The sequence below is a fragment of the Bos taurus genome, chromosome 28, assembly GCF_002263795.3.
Source record: "Bos taurus isolate L1 Dominette 01449 registration number 42190680 breed Hereford chromosome 28, ARS-UCD2.0, whole genome shotgun sequence".
NCBI lineage: Eukaryota > Metazoa > Chordata > Mammalia > Artiodactyla > Bovidae > Bos > Bos taurus.
The window spans coordinates 33,673,986-33,692,071 of record NC_037355.1 but is presented as its reverse complement, the minus strand read 5'-3'; the positions used below and the strand labels follow the sequence as shown (position 1 = coordinate 33,692,071).

Below are 18,086 nucleotides of genomic sequence, written 5' to 3'. Positions count from 1 at the left end.
CTTTCCCAGAGTGGCTTGTTAACCTGGAACAAATTACTTCTGGCATGAGGGATTTTTGTTGTGAAGTTGCCTGGAGGAAGATATCTTTCCCTTTAACTCATTGAACCCCTTCACCCCGCTGGCTGGAGGGTTCTGCTGGTGGAAGGTTCTCCCTAAGCAGGTTTGAGAAATGGCTGCTGCCTGCTGCTTCAAACAACACTAGTCCTGTTCTCTCTTCTTACCCATCGGTCCCAGAAGAGGGCCTGCACCGGATCCTCTGTAATTCATATTGAAGTCCACAGGGGTCCCGGATTAAGTTGTGTTTAGAAATGCAAAGCAATTGCATTAGTTTAAACCTTAGAGAGACAGAGAGGGAAGGTAAAGCAGCCTAGGAAAACAGTGTTTGCAGAGTCCTTCGGGGGTGGTGGGGTTTAAATTGCTTGTATTCTAAAACACACTGGAGCGTGGAGCATATTCTAAATCCCATTGCACAGGCTAGTGAGGCACTTGTGGGGCCATTCTTGAGGTCAGGGACTCTTTAAGGGATTTCTAATACAACGTTTTTATGTGATTAAAAGCACTGGTAGCCTTGAAGCTCAGTTGCAGATATCAACCTTCGTACATGTGACTAGCGCTCTCAAAGCACCTGAACTTTTATCTCCTCTCCTTCTCTCCCTTCAGAGAAGGCTCGTCAAGTCCCTGGAAGATCTTTGTTCACAGTATGACCTCACAGTCCGCAGCTCTACGGGCGATATCATCCAGTTCATTTACGGGGGAGACGGCTTAGATCCTGCAGCCATGGAAGGAAAAGATGAGCCCTTAGAGTTTAAAAGGGTTCTGGACAACATCAAAGTAAGATTAAGCATTATATCTGTGAGCGTTTTCAAGGACATTTCCTTAGAATGGATGTGCCTTTGGCATAGCACACAGTCAACGCTGTCGTATCTACCCAACCACTGCGATGGTGTTTGTCTTTTGTATTCACTTTGCATAACTTTCCCCAGGTATTAAGGAAAGAGAGTTTCTCAATTTCCAAGTCTAGTTATTGGTAGTAAACCAGTGTCAGCGGAAGAGGGCTTTGTCTTCTTGTCAGTATCTAGTAAAGTGCGGTAGAGACCGTGTAAAAGTCAAGGGTGTGGAGAAGCAGGCCTGTTTCACATGGTGTTACGGGATATAATTTAGAGCAAGCTTTTTGAGAGGTAGCTGGACAGTGTTGATCTGGAATTTAAATCTGGGTGCCCTTGAGCGATACTTAAATTTCGCTTATAGGAATTTGCCCTACAGAAATGATCTAAATGTGCCAAGAATGTTCTTCCAGCATTGTTTATAGCAGATGCAGGCCATCTGTGGAGGACAGGTCAAACATGGAATGGTCTGTCCACGTTAGGGTGCAGTATAGCCATTAAAACTTTGAGGGAAAACCCATGAGCTTGGGGGTGGGCAAGTATTTTCACACTTGAATTATTTTTTTTATAACAGCAGTTTATGGTTTTAGTGCAGATCCAGGGCGGGGTGAAGTTGGGAAGGAATGACACAATACCCACTGAATAGCCCAGAAGCTGTTACGTAAGGGGGAGTATCAGTTTATGCTGTTCTCACCTTCGTGTTAAAGGTAGAGTCTACAATGTGTTTTGAAAGACAAAAACATCACAGGCTGCTGAAAGCTCACTCTGGGGGAGGTTGTTTTGTCTCTTATAAACTCCTTCACTGAATACTGCCCCCTGCCCGCCTCCAAATCACACTGTTTTCTTTTGATACTCAGGCAGTCTTCCCGTGCCGGAGCGAGCCTGCTCTCAGTAAGAACGAGCTGCTCCTGAGCGCCGAGTCCATCATGAAGAAGAACGAGTTTCTCTGCTGCCAGGACAGCTTCCTGCAGGTGAGCTCTGCGGGGGGTTGCGCACCCGCCTTGGCCGTCACCAAGGAATCATTCTGCAGGTGCCGACAGTGACGTGTATAAGCTGGGGGTGTTTACGTAAGAGTGTTTCTCATTAGAAGGTTTAAGAGCGGCGCAGGCAGGAGAATCTCAGCAGTCGGCATAAAGGATTTGTCTCATGTCTTTTTTAGATTGTCTTTTGCACAAGTGTTTCTCTGGTAGAAGGCAAGTGCTCTGGTTACGAGAGCTGATTTTTTTTTAAACCCTGTCCCTATCACCCCCTGCCACCCAGTCTCTCGTCCTGTAGGCCAACTCCTCCCTCCGTGGTTTTGAAACCCAGTAATTTGTAATAGTAAGAGCATTGTTTTAATGCCATTTATTGTGTTTTAGACAATAAATGATGCAGTAGTGTTTAATACCATCATTATTTTAAATGGCTTTTTTTCTTGCCACAAGATGGGTTAGAAATGTACAGTCATCCTTCCTTTTTCTTCCAGGGACCTGTTACCTTGACATCGTCTTGTTTTTAGTTTGTTTTTATTTCACAGACCTCCTCCTTTCTGTTGATAATCATGTTTATGATCAAAAGCAAAGGAATACAGGAATACATGGTTCCCTGCGTATACTGATTGTGATTCAAATATAGCACAAAATATATCCCTTGAAGTATATAAAAAATGAAAACAGTAAAACACTTACATAAGGATATTTTAGTTAAAAGCTCTTCACTCTTTGACGTGGTAAGATACAAAAGGTGAAAAAGAGACTCTTCCGGATTTTAATACATTTAAAATTAAGAGCCTGGCTAAGCTGAGTGCCTTCATTTTGTTTTTGTTACTTCACAATTTTTTTTTTTTTTAAGTAACAAATGAGAGGTGTGATTTGGTTTTTCTCCATGACTGTATTCACTTATTTGTGTTTCTGTTTCTCCTCGAAGACCTTAACTGAGACAGGCTATGAGAGATACAACGAGGTAACGTGCTTCCGCGCTGTGGCTGCCGAGCAGGGGGTGAAGCTGTGCTGCACCCAGCGGTCTGCCAGCCCCAGGCTCTGCAGGGCGCTGTCCCAGTCCGGCCGGCAGGGCTTCCCCTTCGTCACTTGGCTCAGGCCCTTTCTTGTCTTATGGTTTGACAGTGGTCCCCTGACCAGCAGCACTTGTGGGTTCGGTGAGCACTTGTTCATCCGTCCCGCCCCCATCTGTCACACGCCCCACAGATGCAGGGCCGCAGAGGTGGCGGAACACGTCCTCACCCTCCAGTCACTCAGTCTGAGCTCAGGTTTGCCGAGGGATTCCAAAATTCACCAACCAGAACAGATTCACCTGAGCCGAGAAAACGCTGTCTGGCTGTGATGTCAGAGCTGGGGAGGCAGAGAGAACTCGCGGGTGGCGCTGAGCCCTAGCCCTGCCAGAAGCCGACAGCCAGGCCCACACACACTCTGCGGGCTGAGTGTGAGCGTTAGCTGCTGGGCAGCCGTGTGATTAACAGCCTGCCAGTTGCCGTGTTCTGAGTTCCCTTGGTATGCATGGGTTGATCCTGCTGAGCTCTTAGTAGCTTGTCTCAGTTTCCCCTTCCAAAAAGGGAGCTTTTTTCCTTTTAACCTAACTTCCAGAATATCTGCCATAACTCTTAGGTGAGGGAACTCATTCCTTTTAGCAAAGCCGCTGCCAGAAGCATGTCCACATGGGTGGCAGCTGAAAGCTGTCCTTTGCAGCACCCAAACTGGGGGATGGTGTGAGGTGTGTGCTCTTGACTGCTCGTATGTATGGACTGCCTCAACAGATGAAAACCCCCTGGATCAGCTTGGCCTTGGGTTCTGGCCCTGGTTTCCCGGTGCCAACAAGTGGGGCAGCCTTGAACACCTAGCAGGCAAATGGCAACATCTGGGTCAGGAGGGCTTTCAGAGGCTCGCCTTAAAGGACACGACCACAGCTAGAAAGTAGGCTCAGGGAAGAAGTCACCCATTGAAGGAAGCTCTTAATACTGAATGATTCAGAGGAGACACTAGGTGGCCGCAGGTTTTATTGCTGATGAGGATCCCACTGGAAGGCAGAGCCTCCCCAGGGGAGATTGTCCCACCACCGTCTCCAGCTCTGAGTTCTACCTCTGATTTGTAACAACTAACTGTATCTGAAAAACGTGGCCTCAAACCTGTAATTAACAAGTAAGCCTGTAGAGTCTCTCGTTAAAAAGAGTCTCTTGAGAATTTTCAAGTTCTTTTAAATTAGTTTAAGTTCTTTCTTAAATAAAAGTCTTTCTGCACAGAATGATGGCTGAGTGGCATGGTAACCTTCCACTCTTTGTCAGTGAGGGGAGTTGACCAACAAGTAGAGTCATGGGAAGCCTTGTGTTCATGAACAGGGGACAGCCCAGGTGTGACGGAGTCCACCCTTATAGCCCCTCAATCACCTGGGCTCCTGGGAGCCATTCTGAAGTGTCCAGTGGGCCGAGACAACTTTGCAGAAAACCCCTCCCCTGAGTGTAGACTGGGCAGAAACATTTGACTTTGTAGAGGGGCCTGTTCCCTTAGCCAAGCCCTGACCTTAGTCAGCCCAAATGGCCTCTGCTCTAGAGTGATGGAGCCAGAGTCCTGCCTTCCCACAGGGAGAGCGCACCATGCTAGACAGCAAGTGACTAAGAAGAGTTTGTGGTCACAGACCCTGTGGACCCCAAAAGTTTTAGTTTTTTGCTTTCAGTAAAGATAGTAACTAGAAATTGCTCAGTAGTCTATGGGAGGCTAGAGAGATTTATTTTTGCAATGTTAGAACAATACCCGGCTAGTTAAGTCTCAAGCTTTCTGTAAGTGCCTTATTGAATTTTATTTTTGCAAAAGTGGGCTTCTGGTCCAGTCTGCCCTTTGAAACATTTCTTTCAGACAAAACTTTAGATATTTTCAGCTGTGATATAGATTGAGTCGACACTGGGCAGGCGTGCTGGTCTTCTGGTACAGTTATCCTCAACTGAGAAACAAGACCTGGTGAGGCTTTGCAGCCATCAAAACAGTTGTCCACCCTCGGACCTGCCTGGGGATTTGTCCAGATGTGTGGATCCGACCTCAGCCAGCCGCACAAAGCAGCTGGATGCCTGCACTTGGCCAGAGTGCCCCCCAACCCCCAATTTGTCCAAAATCATTGAGAGAAATCATATTTCCCTGAGGGTCGCTGAGAGGAAGCATAGTCTATCCACCCTTTCCCTTACTGTCAGAAACACCCCTGGATCAAACCAGAGCAGCGGATGTGCTTTCTTTGAAGGATGCAGCTGCTAGATTCCATGTGTCCTCAGCTCACCTGAAGTGCTCTAGGAGTCAGTCCCACGGTACGTGGTGTGTGCTGGCAGCAGGACATGGATGTGTGTGGCCCATTAAACACCACACCCTCTGTGAAAACTCCTCAAAAGGAGAGCCTGGCTGATGCTGGTTCTAGGAGCAACCACAAGGCTCTTTCACAGACACATACCAAAGTATAACGCATATGGGTCTTCCCCTTAGAGTAGTTACCAGAAAACTTAGGCCTGTCATTTCTAGCTGTGCCCTGTGGATCTTCCATACAATGTAAAGTCTCTTCACCTTCTTTCTTGCTCCGTTTTGTCATCATCCCAGGGCTTAGAGCCCTATTCTTAAAATACAGCGGGAGCAACAGATAGGCTGATGTTTCATTTGCAGCTTTGAGGGTGATTTCCTGGAGGCCTTACAAAGTTCTGACTGTGTGTGGGAAGGGAGCATGAGACAGGCGAGCAAGGCAGAGGTGAGGGTCAGAGATAGAGCTGGGGCCTGGGCGTGTTTCCTTTGAAATGAAGGCAGGCTGAAGGCATGTGCTTGAAATGTGCACAGCGTCTACAAAGCCAAGCTCTGTAGTATTTATGTTGAGCAGAACAGCTTCAGAAGAAACCCTCAAAAATGTATGAGTCTAAAGGCTTAGAAGTACAAGTGGTGCAGCAGTACTTACTCTGAGCTGCATGAATGTGGGCAGCGAGGTGTCCAGGAGAGCAGGGAAGATGGCGGCAGGTGGAAAGGGTCATCCTGTGTCAACCTTCACGTGCTGGGTTAGCACTGCAGATTCACAGGAAACATCATCAGAGTGAAAAGACCTGAGAAACACTGCAACGGATGAACGTGTCCAGGGTATGGGGAACGTGGTGTGTTCCTTAGAAGAACATTTTGTAATAGAACCTGTATCCATGTTATATCCCTTCTAGTGTCTTGTTTAGCCACCACTAAAGTAGGAAGGCTTCATCACGTGACTAAAGTTTACTAAAAAATGAATCAGGTCGTGCAAATCACTGAGAAATATATATCTGATGTTTGTTGTGTAATCTTTCAGGAGATAAAAAAGTTTATCAAGGAGGTTTCTGAGAAGATCAAGAAGACCAGAGATAAATACGGCATCAACGACAACGGCACGACAGAGGTAGTGGCCCTCCCCCGGGGGTCAGGAGATGCAGAGGGTTTCCCACGCTGCCGGCCCCGGCCCTGAACTCGGCTTTTGTTCCTCTAGCCCCGTGTGCTGTACCAGTTGGACCGGATCACCCCCACCCAGATAGAGAAGTTTCTGGAGACGTGTAGGGACAAGTACATGAGGTGAGGGCGCTAATTGTCTCAGGTTGCCGGGCAGTCCAGTGGGTCTCTGGCATCTTTCCTGTTTCCCCAGGAAGCAGAATCCTGTGCCCACATCACTTACCAGCTGCCAGCCTCGAGCAGGTTCTGTCACCTCCTCTCTAGGGGCTCCAGTGGGTAGGCAGGCTGAGTGCTCCAACATGTGGGAAGAAGTGCAAACAAATTTCCGAGCGTCGTCTTTTTCATAGGGAAGCTACCAACATATTTGGCCAGGGCTGGCTGCTTGTCCACCTGCGGTACCATGTGTGAGCGGAGCCCGTAGGTCTTGTCCGGTCACCCACGCTGACCACAAGTAGCCACGCGGTTCCCTGTCGTCATTGGGCCCCTCTGAGAAGTGCTCCCCCTCCTCTGTACCTGTAACTGATCTGTGTCCGGTTCTTCCTCTGTCACAGGCCCAACCTGGGTCCTTGCCAATTCCTTCCTGACCCTGACGGCATATGTATTTTTTCTGTTGAAAGATAATCAGACACCTCCCCAGCAGTTTGAGGGTTTTAGTTTTGTCTCTTTTTTTTTTTGGCCGTGGCACAAGGCTTGCAGGATCTTTGTCTCTGGGAGTTGAACCTGGTCCCTGGCAGTGAAAGGACAAAGTCCTAATCACTGGAGGGCCAGGGAATTCCCTGGTTTTGTCTTTTAATTGAGGTATAGGTGACCTATATGTAAAAGTATATAAAATGGGTATATTTAAATGGGTTTTATATAAGATAGTTGCATCTCTTTTGTTTAATTGTATTAATGGAGTAGGGGCTTCCCAGGTGGCTTAGTCGTAAAGAATCCTCCTGCCAAGCAGGAGACTCGGGTTTAATCCCTGGGTCAAGAAGATCCCCTAGAGAAGGAAATGGCCACCCATTCCAGTATTCTTGGTTGGGAAAATTCCATGGAAAGAGGAGCCTGGTGTGCTGCAGTCCATGGGGTCACAAAGAGTCGGACACAACTTGGCCAACTAAACAAACGACAGATAGTTGACCTACAACATTATGCAAGTTTCAGGCGCAAACACAGCAATTCAGTATTTCTGTATATTGCAAAAAGGTCACCACGATACATCTGGTTACCATCTGCCGCCGTACAAAGATATTGCATCGTCATTAACTGTAGCCCCTAGGCTGTACATTTCATCCCGTTTTGTCTTTTCAGGGCACAGATGGAGCCAGGTTCCGCAGTGGGCGCGCTCTGTGCCCAGAGCATTGGTGAGCCGGGCACCCAGATGACCCTGAAGACTTTCCACTTTGCGGGCGTGGCCTCCATGAACATCACCCTGGGCGTGCCCCGCATCAAAGAGATCATCAACGCCTCCAAGGCCATCAGGTGCCCTCATCCCTTTCCCTCTTGTTCTCACACTCGTCTGTCACGTCCAGGAGAAACAACGTGTCCCTTGTCACGAGTGGGTGTCTGATAAATGCTAGTGGACAGTATCTCAGACTCTGGAGTGACACGTGCTAGTGTTAATCATATTGTGGCTCTTAAAAAACACCCAAGACAGAACGTCCAAACTGGAGAGGGTCAAAGCCGAAGCAATGGTTCTTGTGGCCACAAGTCACATGTAAGAGAGAAACCTAAAACAATGCCTGGAAAAATTGGAACCATGTGTCATTGTAGACTTCATCCTTTTGATGATGTTATTCCCAGCTTCACTAGTCCTGATGTGTCTGCGACTCAATTTTGGGGCCGTATTCTGTGACAACACTCCCCCAGCCCAAATCCCACCCCCTGGTGGTTTCATGATAGAATTTGTAGGTGACCTGAAACTAGGAAAGAGAAATATTTTATAGCGCATTCAGTGACAAAATCATGTCCTACCTATGATCGGAATGTAGCAAAATGACAGTACAGCGTTAAAGGAGAGAACGCTGCACTCGGTTCTGGAACAGCGCCTGTCCATGTCCAGGGTGGCAGGAGCTCTGCCCGCCTCTAGGTCAGTCAGATCACCCAGGAGTGTGCGTTCAGGGGATGCCATCCAGAATGGCAAGGCTGGAAGCTACGAGCTAGTAGTTGGAGCAGCCAGAGGTGTCCTGGAGGGGAGGTTGTGGGATTGGAGCGGGGTAAGCTATAAGTGACATGATTTTGTCACTGCACATGCCGTAGTATACAAACCCATCGTATACAAAGGGTCAGTTTACTCAGGGAACAGAACTGAAGTAACTACGTATTAGGACCAAAGAGGAAAAGGTAGGTGTGCTTGGCCAGGAAGACTGTTCTGAAAGCCACTCGCTCACTGATGGAGTGGCTTGCCTCATGAGCACGGGTGTGTGCAGCCCTCAGGACTGCGCCTGACTCCAGTGAACGCGCAGGACAGTAAACTGCAGTTGCTGTTAGGGTTCCAAACTCACCCGGACGTAACGCAGCGTGGTCTTCAAGCAGCCTCGTGATCCTGTGCCCTCCTCCCCACAGCACTCCCATCATCACAGCACAGCTGGACAAGGATGACGATGCAGATTATGCTCGTCTGGTGAAAGGCAGAATTGAGAAAACCCTCTTGGGAGAGGTAAGAAGAAATCCCTCTCGATAATAAGAAAACTAACCCAGCAGCGTTGCCAGGACGTGTGAGAACCTCCTGTAGTGGGTTTACCAATCCGTGTGTCCACGCTGCTCTGTGTCCTTAAAGACGAGAGGGAGCCTCGTATGCTCCGAGGGACAGGGAAGTGACTGACGGATGTTCTGATCTTTTGACACCACAGATTTCAGAGTATATCGAAGAAGTGTTTCTTCCTGATGATTGCTTCATTCTCGTCAAGCTCTCCCTAGAACGGATCAGACTTCTGAGGCTGGAAGTGAGTCCCGTAATTAAATGCGTGAAGGAAGTCATCCCCTTTCAGTCCCAGGACAGGTGTGATGAACTAGGGCAAGAGCTGTGCGTAGCACGGGAAGCCCCAAAGAGGCTTCCACTCGGCGTCTGTCCTCTGGATCTGTTGTGCCTTCACGTTCTGTCTACCCCAATCCCGGCACAGATGTGACCACCTAGAGACACACAGGACATTAGTGGAGGTAGTATGCAGACCACAGTGCCCATTTGCTGTGACACAGCATGCCAGCAGTTGGAAGGACCATAGTGCCAGCTGTGTCTTACCCACCTGTGGGCCCCCAGCACAGCAATGGCTGGCTCAGGATACGTGGGTTGACCTGGCTTCTTACTGGCATTTATAAACGGGTAACGGTGGCAAAATGGATTTAGGAGGGGCGGGTGGATCTACTTTTTTAGTGAATAAGCAGAGGTGTATATACAGTATATACAGTACATACATATACATATATCTCTGGTATTAAAATATCACAGTACCAAAAAAGACATTATGCGGAGAGAGACTGGGGGGGCGGGGATAATTAAAAAGGCTCCTTAGAGGGGCAGGATGCTGAAAGGCCAAGAAACACAGAAACTGCAGCCTCCAAATCCCGCCAGTAACCTGGGCATGTGACCCCTCACAGGTGAACGCTGAGACAGTGAGGTACTCCATCTGCATGTCCAAGCTGCGCGTGAAGCCCGGCGACGTGGCCGTGCACGGCGAGGCAGTGGTGTGCGTCACCCCCCGAGAGAACAGCAAGAGCTCCATGTACTACGTGCTGCAGTTCCTGAAAGAGGATCTCCCCAAGGTGAGTCTCAGGTCGCCTCCCCAGCTGTCAGGCCTCACGCCTGAGGATGCATGACAGGAGGGAGCATGTTTGTCTCTAAGCTGCAGAGCCAGGCATCGGGGCGCGGAAGGGCTGCCGAGACTGCGGGTGGCGCCCGGTTCCTTCGTTTCTTTGCCACATCCCTGAGGAGTCAGGCAGGCTCAGGTTGCCTTCTTTGCCCTGCCTCACCATTCTGCCTGTTCAGCTTTTCTCTTCTCTCCTAAAACTGGTGGTGGAGGAGGGCACGACCCCCTGCGCTTCTGCTTTCCCACCTCCCCACCCCGCAGCGGCTCAGGCAGCACACAGGCACTCCCCGCTTTGGCGCATTCCTGACAGTCACCTCCGAGATGGGGTGATCAAGACCACAAACACAGGCTGTGACACCCCCAGTTCTCGCAGCCACTGGTTTCCCAGGCTGCTAGGTGGGCGGGGCCATTCGCACTGCGGGGTCTGGAGCCCTCTGTGTCTCTGTGTCCAGGTGGTGGTGCAGGGCATCCCGGAGGTGTCCCGAGCTGTCATCCACATTGATGAGCAGAGCGGGAAGGAGAAGTACAAGCTCCTGGTGGAGGGGGATAACCTGCGGGCCGTCATGGCCACCCACGGCGTGAAGGGCACCCGGACCACCTCCAACAACACGTACGAGGTACCGCTCGCAGCCGGGGCTCCTGCAGTCGGCCCAGCACGTTCCTCTGACCCTGCCGTTCACTCTGGGTCTGCACCGAAGACTACCCCACACTCCATCTCTGTGGAGGGACACAGGGTGCTGGGAACCTGCAGGGCAGAGGAGGATGTGAGGGGAAGCTGGGGAGCCCTGGACGTGGCTGCCTCCATTCATCTCTGCCCTCCGCAGGTGGAGAAAACCCTGGGCATCGAAGCTGCCCGGACAACTATCATCAACGAGATCCAGTATACGATGGTCAACCACGGCATGAGCATCGACCGGCGGCACGTCATGCTGCTCTCCGACCTCATGACCTACAAGGTGCGTGGGGCCTCGTGGCTGCTATCGCAAACCCAGTCTCAGGAGCACCAGGCTTGGAGGACATATACAGTGCCTGGCTGTGATGACCACCATTACCCCAGAACCAGAGTACAGTGGTCCAGCTGGGCGTGCTGGTAAAATTCCCGTGTGAAAATTGCAACCACATGGCAGGAGGCAGGGCATGGTTTCTATCCTAAAAGAAAATTAGCCATTGCCAGAAGCCTAAGGATTCCATGACAGACTGAGGTTTATGTCCTGCCGAACCCATTTCTCATACTCCTATAGCCATTTCTAGGTGAAAATCTGACTGGGGACTGAGTTTGGTTGGTTGGTTGGTTTTTGTTTTTGTCTCTTGTACCAAAAATCTTTCCTCTCTCATCATGCCATAAGGCATGATGCCTCCACAGACACACTTGTACTGCAGCAAATTCAGAAGCTGGGTGGGAGAAGTGACCCATTTCCTACCACCCCGTAGTAAAGACAGTCATTTTAAAGTCTTCCTTTCCATTTTTGTTCTATACGCATACATTAGATTACTACAGGTAAACAGTAAAAATGAGCATGTCATTTTTATTGAACATTATAAGTGTTTTCCACATTGCTATGTAGTTTTATAAAGATACTTTTTTAATGATGGTTCAGTATTCCTTTGAATGAAAGTACCTAAATATACTTGTTTCCCTACTTTGAGGTTTTTAAATTATTTGGGTTTTTATTTCTTTGAGTCATAAGAAACATCTTCAAAAGTTATTTTTTTTTCTTTTAGTGGGGAGGGGTGCAGTTTAGTTCCCCGACCAGGATTTGAACCCAGACCCTCAGCAGTGAGAGTGCAGGGTCGTAATCACTGGACCAGCAGAAAATCCCCCACTTTTCAGCTTTTGTTCGGTTCGTTTTCATTGGTGTGTAGTTGCTTTACGGCGTTGTGTTAGTTTCTGTTGTGCAGCAGAGTGAATTGGTTACACATACACACATATCCACTCTTTACTTCCCAGTTCTCGGTTCTTTGTTTCAGTGGCCCCTGGCCTTGAGTGCCAGGATCTGTGCTGTCAGCGCCAGTGACCCCAGAGGGACACGGGTGGGACAGATGGTCGTTAGGGTCCTTCGCAAACCTGGATTGTGACTTGAACAGCAGCCTGGCTGCTTTTTGCTTCTTCTGTTGAGGGGGGCAGGGGCTGCATTCTCGACCTGGCAGGAGTCCCCACTCTGGCTCTCTCCCTTGGCACAGGGTGAAGTCCTGGGCATCACCAGGTTTGGCCTGGCCAAGATGAAGGAGAGCGTGCTGATGCTGGCCTCGTTTGAGAAGACGGCCGACCACCTCTTTGACGCTGCCTACTTTGGGCAGAAGGACTCTGTGTGTGGTAGGTTTGGTGCTTGCAGCAGCCTCACCAGAGGCCTTTGTGGGGTTTTGTTGGTTTTTTTTGTTTTGTTTTGTTTTTTACAGTTTAGACCATGGCCAGGGCTTCTCAAGAGAAACTGAGCAGGGAGAGCTTTGCCTTGTTTTAAGAGTCAAGTCGCAGCTCACAGAATTAGAGCTAACCGATCTTTTATCTCCAAAGCCTGATTGCGGCAGCCTGCGTCCCCCACATCCTTTAGAACCCTGCTCAGTCAGGACAGAGGAGAGGTCACCCCTGGGCAGGTAGGAATTTTCTAGCCTTCAGAATGAGAGTCAGCCACTCTGGTCCTGCCCCAGGCGCTCCCGCTGTCCCAACTCCCTGAACGAGGCAGCTGGCACGCTTCCGCTGGGTGCCTTGTGTGCCATCTCAGCACGTTGCTGAGGCATGGATATCAGCCCTTTCACAGGGAGAAGACCAAGGGCACTAACTCGTTATCAGAGTCTCGCCCTGCGCTGGCCTGCCCTCCCCACACAGAGCTGGTCTGGCGGGCCTAGGGGAGAGGGGTGGCTGTCACAGCCAAGCTCTGCTCCCCGCGCCCCAGAGTGCCCACTTTACTCCAGCCTTTCTCGTGCCACAGCAAGACCCTGTGGCCTGAGGTGGGAGTTTGGGGTTCAGACAGTGACGCCGCGCCTGGCCCCAAGCACTGCCGCCAGAGCTCCGCTTCCTAGTGGCCGTTTCCCTTCTCACCTCCTTGTGTGGACTCAGCACCCGAGGTGATGGGCGAATGGGACCAGGCAGTGTGTGCCTACTTTTTGCTTCTAAGATTAGGGTGACAGGTTGCAAATAGAGGGAAAGAGAAATTAGGCAGTTCTTTACTATAACGAAGGGTGAAAGGAAAGAAAAGCAGGCAGAGATGGGGGCAGGAGAAGGGCAAGGCCCAGCCAAAAGTGAGAGCAAGCCTGCTTGCAGGCCTGAGACCCAGCACCCTGCTCCACCTTTAGGGGCCTGGCGTGGTTGCCCTGCCCCAGCTTTAAAGTCCCCTGGTCCTCTGCATGTTGTAACTTAGTGTCAGCCCTCACTCTATGTTGGGTTTTAGTTTGATTGCCTCTCTGGCCCCTGATAGCACAAAGCCCAGAACACAGCAGATATACACTTGCTTACTATAGAACCAGAAGCCTCATGCAGAGCCCAACATTTAGATCTTAGAAAGCTGAAAGGGAGCTTGGAGAAAGGATCTACACTGTCGCCTGACTCCTGTCACTCCCATGAGGGACCCTGCCTTCTCAGTGTTTCTGATTCAAGCTGTGGACTCCGAGGTTGGGGTGGTGTTAACCCCTGGCCCACCCCTGACCCCTGGGCACAGAACAAATCTGTGCTGCTGTTTCCATGGGGATTGGCATTTGCTCACTGCGATCCCATTTGCTTGTTCCCTGGGCCCTAAGCTAAGGACATGCTGGGTGGCAAACTTGGGGTTTCCTGAGCATCATTCAGTGTATCCTTGCTGTTTGAGTTTAGTGCTCAAAGGTGAGGCCACATGATGCCTTTAGCTTGGGCAGAAAGGCTGCTGAGGCAGCAGCGGGGCTGTGAGCAAGCACTTCCCTTCAACCAGATGCAGGAACTCCCCCCGCCTGCCCAGGAGCACCAGGCCATGCCTTCAGCATCCATAGAAGAGGAGTAAAGTGAGCAGCCCAGGTCCAACACATGGGGGCTGGGACTCCAAGTCAGTAGTCTTTCTGTCCTGTTTGAAGACTTCCCCAAGTGTAGAGACGCTCTCTCACCTCCTTTCTGGTTGGTTTCAGGGGTGTCTGAATGCATCATCATGGGGATCCCCATGAACATTGGAACTGGACTCTTCAAGCTGCTCCACAAGGCCAACAGGGACCCCAGCCCTCCCAGGAGGCCCCTCATCTTCGACACAAACGAATTCCACATCCCCCTTGTCACCTAGTCCAAGGAAGAGGGGGCTGTTCCTGACCTTGGCTCCTTGTCACCTGGAAAAGGGCTGGAGGCCAGCAGCCAACTCCTGAGCTTTGTGCTCCCCAGGACCGAGGCCCTGCTGCCCCTACCATGCTGGCTGTTGGAGAAGGTTCCCTGAGTGCTGGGAGCTGCTCATCCCATGACCCCAGCCATAGCACAGTGCTTGGTGGGGTAAACCGGGATTTTTCTGTCGGTTTGAAACCTGCTTAATCTGGGGACAGCTCTGCACCTCCTGCCTACTCCACCTCCCTGGACTTGTAAGGAGGCCCCAGCCAAGCATCTCTGCTCATTTCCACCTCCCCTGTCCCTCCATTCGCTCACAGGAGTCCCAGCCTGACCAGGAGCCAGTGCTAAGCCCCAAAGCCAGGGCACGTTCTCAGTTCTTCCGTTCCCTGGTCATGCTGGAATCTCCCAATGTGACATACTAATGTAAATATTGTTCGTAGTATTTATTTGTTCACTGAAGAATTTGGAGTTTTTATTGTTATTTTAGTTTTCCTTTTGAAACCAAGAAGCTGTGGAAACCAAGAGAGCCAGCTTTGAAGCATCCTTGGAAAAACTAGTTAAGCAAATGGGGCTATCTAGGATGTGAAACTGTGTTGAAACTGTCATGAGGCCAAGCTGCTCTGAAACACCTTTTGCAGACTCCCATGGCACCCTCTTTGTGTATATTTCCGATGCCCATGGGGGCACATGAGTCAAACTCATTCTTTGTGGCCTGTAGAAGCCTCTCCAGAGTTTAGAGCTGGCTAAGGTGGGGACTCCCGGTGTACATGGAGATGAGGAGTGGGGCAGGCCCCTGCCCTGCCTGGGGGCATCCGCACTCCTCCTGAGGAATCCACACGTGTGCTCGCCTCCCGCAGCCGGGGAGCACACAGGCAGCTGCAGAGCCGGAGGCCTCGCGAGTGCCCCGGGGCCTGGCGTGAGAGGGCCCTCTGGGCGCAGGCAGGCGCGGCTCTCAGGGGTGAAGCGGCCACCCAGACAGGAAGGGTGGGGCCCGCACGGGGGTGGGCGCCCGCTGGAGTTGACGTCCCCCAGGTGGCTGCAGCGGGTTTCTCAGAGGACGTCTGTGATGATAACACACGTGAGGCGGTAGAAAGGACCCGGCAGGGCGTCCCAGGAAGCCCGTGTTCTGCTGCCTGCTTGGGCCTCTGCTAGTGACCGCGCCTTCCATCGCTGGTAGGGTTTTCAAGGCTTACAGGGGGTTTTGTGAAACACCAGAAAGAAACGTACGCAGCTGGTCTCCTAGAGAGCACAGGGGTTTGCTCACAGAGACGGTGGTTCTTTGTGCCGAATTTGCTCCTTGGGATGGGGCTGGAGCCACAGGGAAAGAACTGGTGGCCACAGCTCTCCTCCAAGAATGTTCCCTGGAGCCTGTCCTTCCCTTCCCTGCCCGGAGCCAAGCTTCTCACTCTGGCTTTTCCTTCCCTCCCTGGGGGGCCTTGGAAAACCTAGACTGCTTGGTCAGAAGTGAGATGATATGAAAAGTGGAGCTGTGACCCTGTTTCTGGCTCCCTGCTCTTGGGAAGAAGATCAACCTCTGAAACGATAGCTGGTGCATCTCGCTGTTAAGCTACTGGAAGACACAACAGTGCAGACCGAAGAGATGAGCATCTGGTTTTGAGTGAGAAGATGGTTTGGATGATTAAAGAGGGTGTGGTAAAAGAAGAAGGGGAGGCCCAAAGAATTCAAGCAGTATTTTATAGAAGTACATTCTTTGGTCATTCCCTAGTTGATTTCCCACCTTCTGAGTTAATGCTGCTAAGGTACTCTGCAAAGCCCTAGGTTCTCGGGTGCGTGTTTGGAACGAGGGCTTTTTTTCCCCATACTGACATAAGTTAGGAATTCTTGACCTGAGTTATTTTTTGTCAATGCTCAGGTTTCAATTCTACCAAAGTGAGTCTGGGCTTCTCAGGTGGCACAGTGGTAAAGAATCTGCCTGTCAGTGCAGGAGACACAAGAGACGTGGGTTTGATCCCTGGGTCAGGAAGATACCCTGGAGGTCATGGCAGCCCACTCCAGTATTCTTGCCTGGAGAATCCCATGGACAGAGGAGCCTGGCAGGCTACAGCCTGTAGGGTCACAGAGAGTTGGACACGACTGAGTGTAAACTTAGTTTGGCCCCACACCTATGAGGTTAACCTATACACTTAGGGTGCCGGTGATATGGAAAAAAAATGCCATTTTTCACATTCAGCTCCCCCTGTATCTTTGAACTGATCTGGCCTAGTTTAAGACAAATGGTTGAGCCCGTTAATAATGCTTATGCAGGTTTGCCCCATGCAGCTTCACCATGGACTGTGCTTCTCACCCAACCTGCCAGGAGCCACAAGACTGGCTTCCTAAAACCTGAGAAGTAACTTCTGGGCCTGATCAGATCCAGGACTGCTGGACTACAAGTGAGGGACAGGGAGGGTGGAATTGGGTGATGGAAGGGACCACGGTGCCCACCTTGCTCTGTGACAGAAGCTGGAGAGACCGTGGCCACAGTTTTCTGCTGTGCGTGACAAAGTGGGCACCTCTGGGAGTCTGGCCCGGTCTCTGGCAAGCACTCTGACTCCCTGGGTGAGACGTGGCCGCGGTGGATACAGGTTCTGGGTTGGATTCAGACCAGCACGTGGTTCTGGGAAGGGGCACACCCCCAGTGACAGTGAGGTACCCTCGCCACCAGCCCTGCCACCATAGGCGGTGTTGACTGGTAAACCCTACTCCGGCCTCCCCACTGCACATCCCAGGGGTGGGAGTTAAAATTCCCCCTAATCTGATCATCTACCCTGGCCTTGGGCTTTGTGCAAACACAACTCAAACACTTCAGTATACACTGAAGACCGAGCTGAACAGAAGGTTAGGATGTTATTCTGGCCTATTTGGAAGAAATAAAATGTTTAAATTCTGCCTCATCCATTAGACACGTATTTCTGACTGGTGATCTGTCCAGTCCTTGACCCTTTTCCCATCCTTTGTACACAGGGATCGAAATAGTGACTGGCTCAGTTACAGCCCCGCCCCACTTTGTTCAGCACTTTGGGGGCGGGAGAGACATTCTGGAGTGTTTCAGTGTCTGTCGGATAAGAGCTAAATGCAGAGCTGTGTGTCTACTCCAGCTTCTGTCCACGTGTGTTCACACTGATGAATGTCTGATTCAATCTGACACAATGTGGTGGTGATTTTTTCTTAAAGTTTTGTTGTCTCTTGGCAGAACTCTTATTTTTCTATCAAAACTCAAAAGAAGGAAACGTGCTATACAAAAAAGTGTGGCAGTTCAGCCCAGAGGGTTGTGAAACAGGGTAGTTGGGTTACAGGTGGGCTTCAACTCCTAAAATGATGAATGTTCCTGCTGCAGGCCCACCTCTAAAGGTCAGCAGTAAGCATCCAGCCCCCTCCCACCCCATGTGGCTACTTCAAATCCAGTGAATTGTGGGGCAGCATCCCCCACACCCATCTTCTGGAGGTGCTGCCTGGCCAGGATCAGGTATCTAGCTTGACTTCATTCATTCAATTAGTCCAAAGTCCTGTTCTAGGTACTGAAAGTACAACAGTAAACCAAACAGGTAAATCAGATACTAATGCATCTAGAAACAATTCTTTGGCAGAAGTGGGTGGGGCGACAAAAACGTGTCCAACACAGTCTAGGGTTGAGGCTTCAGAATTGAGGGCCTGGCTCCTGTGGGCAGGCTCAGCACATGAGGCCTCACCAGAGCAAAGAGAAAGGTCCCTCTGAGCCAGC

The 18,086-nt window shown here is 50.6% G+C and overlaps 1 protein-coding gene across 2 annotated transcripts in view; it reads left to right on the top strand.

The window, feature by feature from the left end:
* Window positions 1-17,236, top strand: part of POLR3A (RNA polymerase III subunit A) — a 49,109-nt gene extending 31,873 nt beyond the window's left edge. The window contains exons 20-32 of one of the 2 annotated variants that reach the window (XM_005226449.5): window positions 661-831; window positions 1,742-1,855; window positions 2,790-2,825; window positions 6,171-6,257; window positions 6,345-6,427; window positions 7,598-7,768; window positions 8,852-8,945; window positions 9,139-9,231; window positions 9,884-10,048; window positions 10,545-10,709; window positions 10,917-11,048; window positions 12,274-12,406; window positions 14,182-14,846. In XM_005226449.5, the coding sequence (XP_005226506.1) occupies window positions 661-831; window positions 1,742-1,855; window positions 2,790-2,825; window positions 6,171-6,257; window positions 6,345-6,427; window positions 7,598-7,768; window positions 8,852-8,945; window positions 9,139-9,231; window positions 9,884-10,048; window positions 10,545-10,709; window positions 10,917-11,048; window positions 12,274-12,406; window positions 14,182-14,330 (1,593 nt within the window). In that variant the 3' untranslated portion in view covers window positions 14,331-14,846. 2 annotated transcript variants of the gene reach the window in all.
* Window positions 17,237-18,086: the final 850 nt, after the last annotated feature.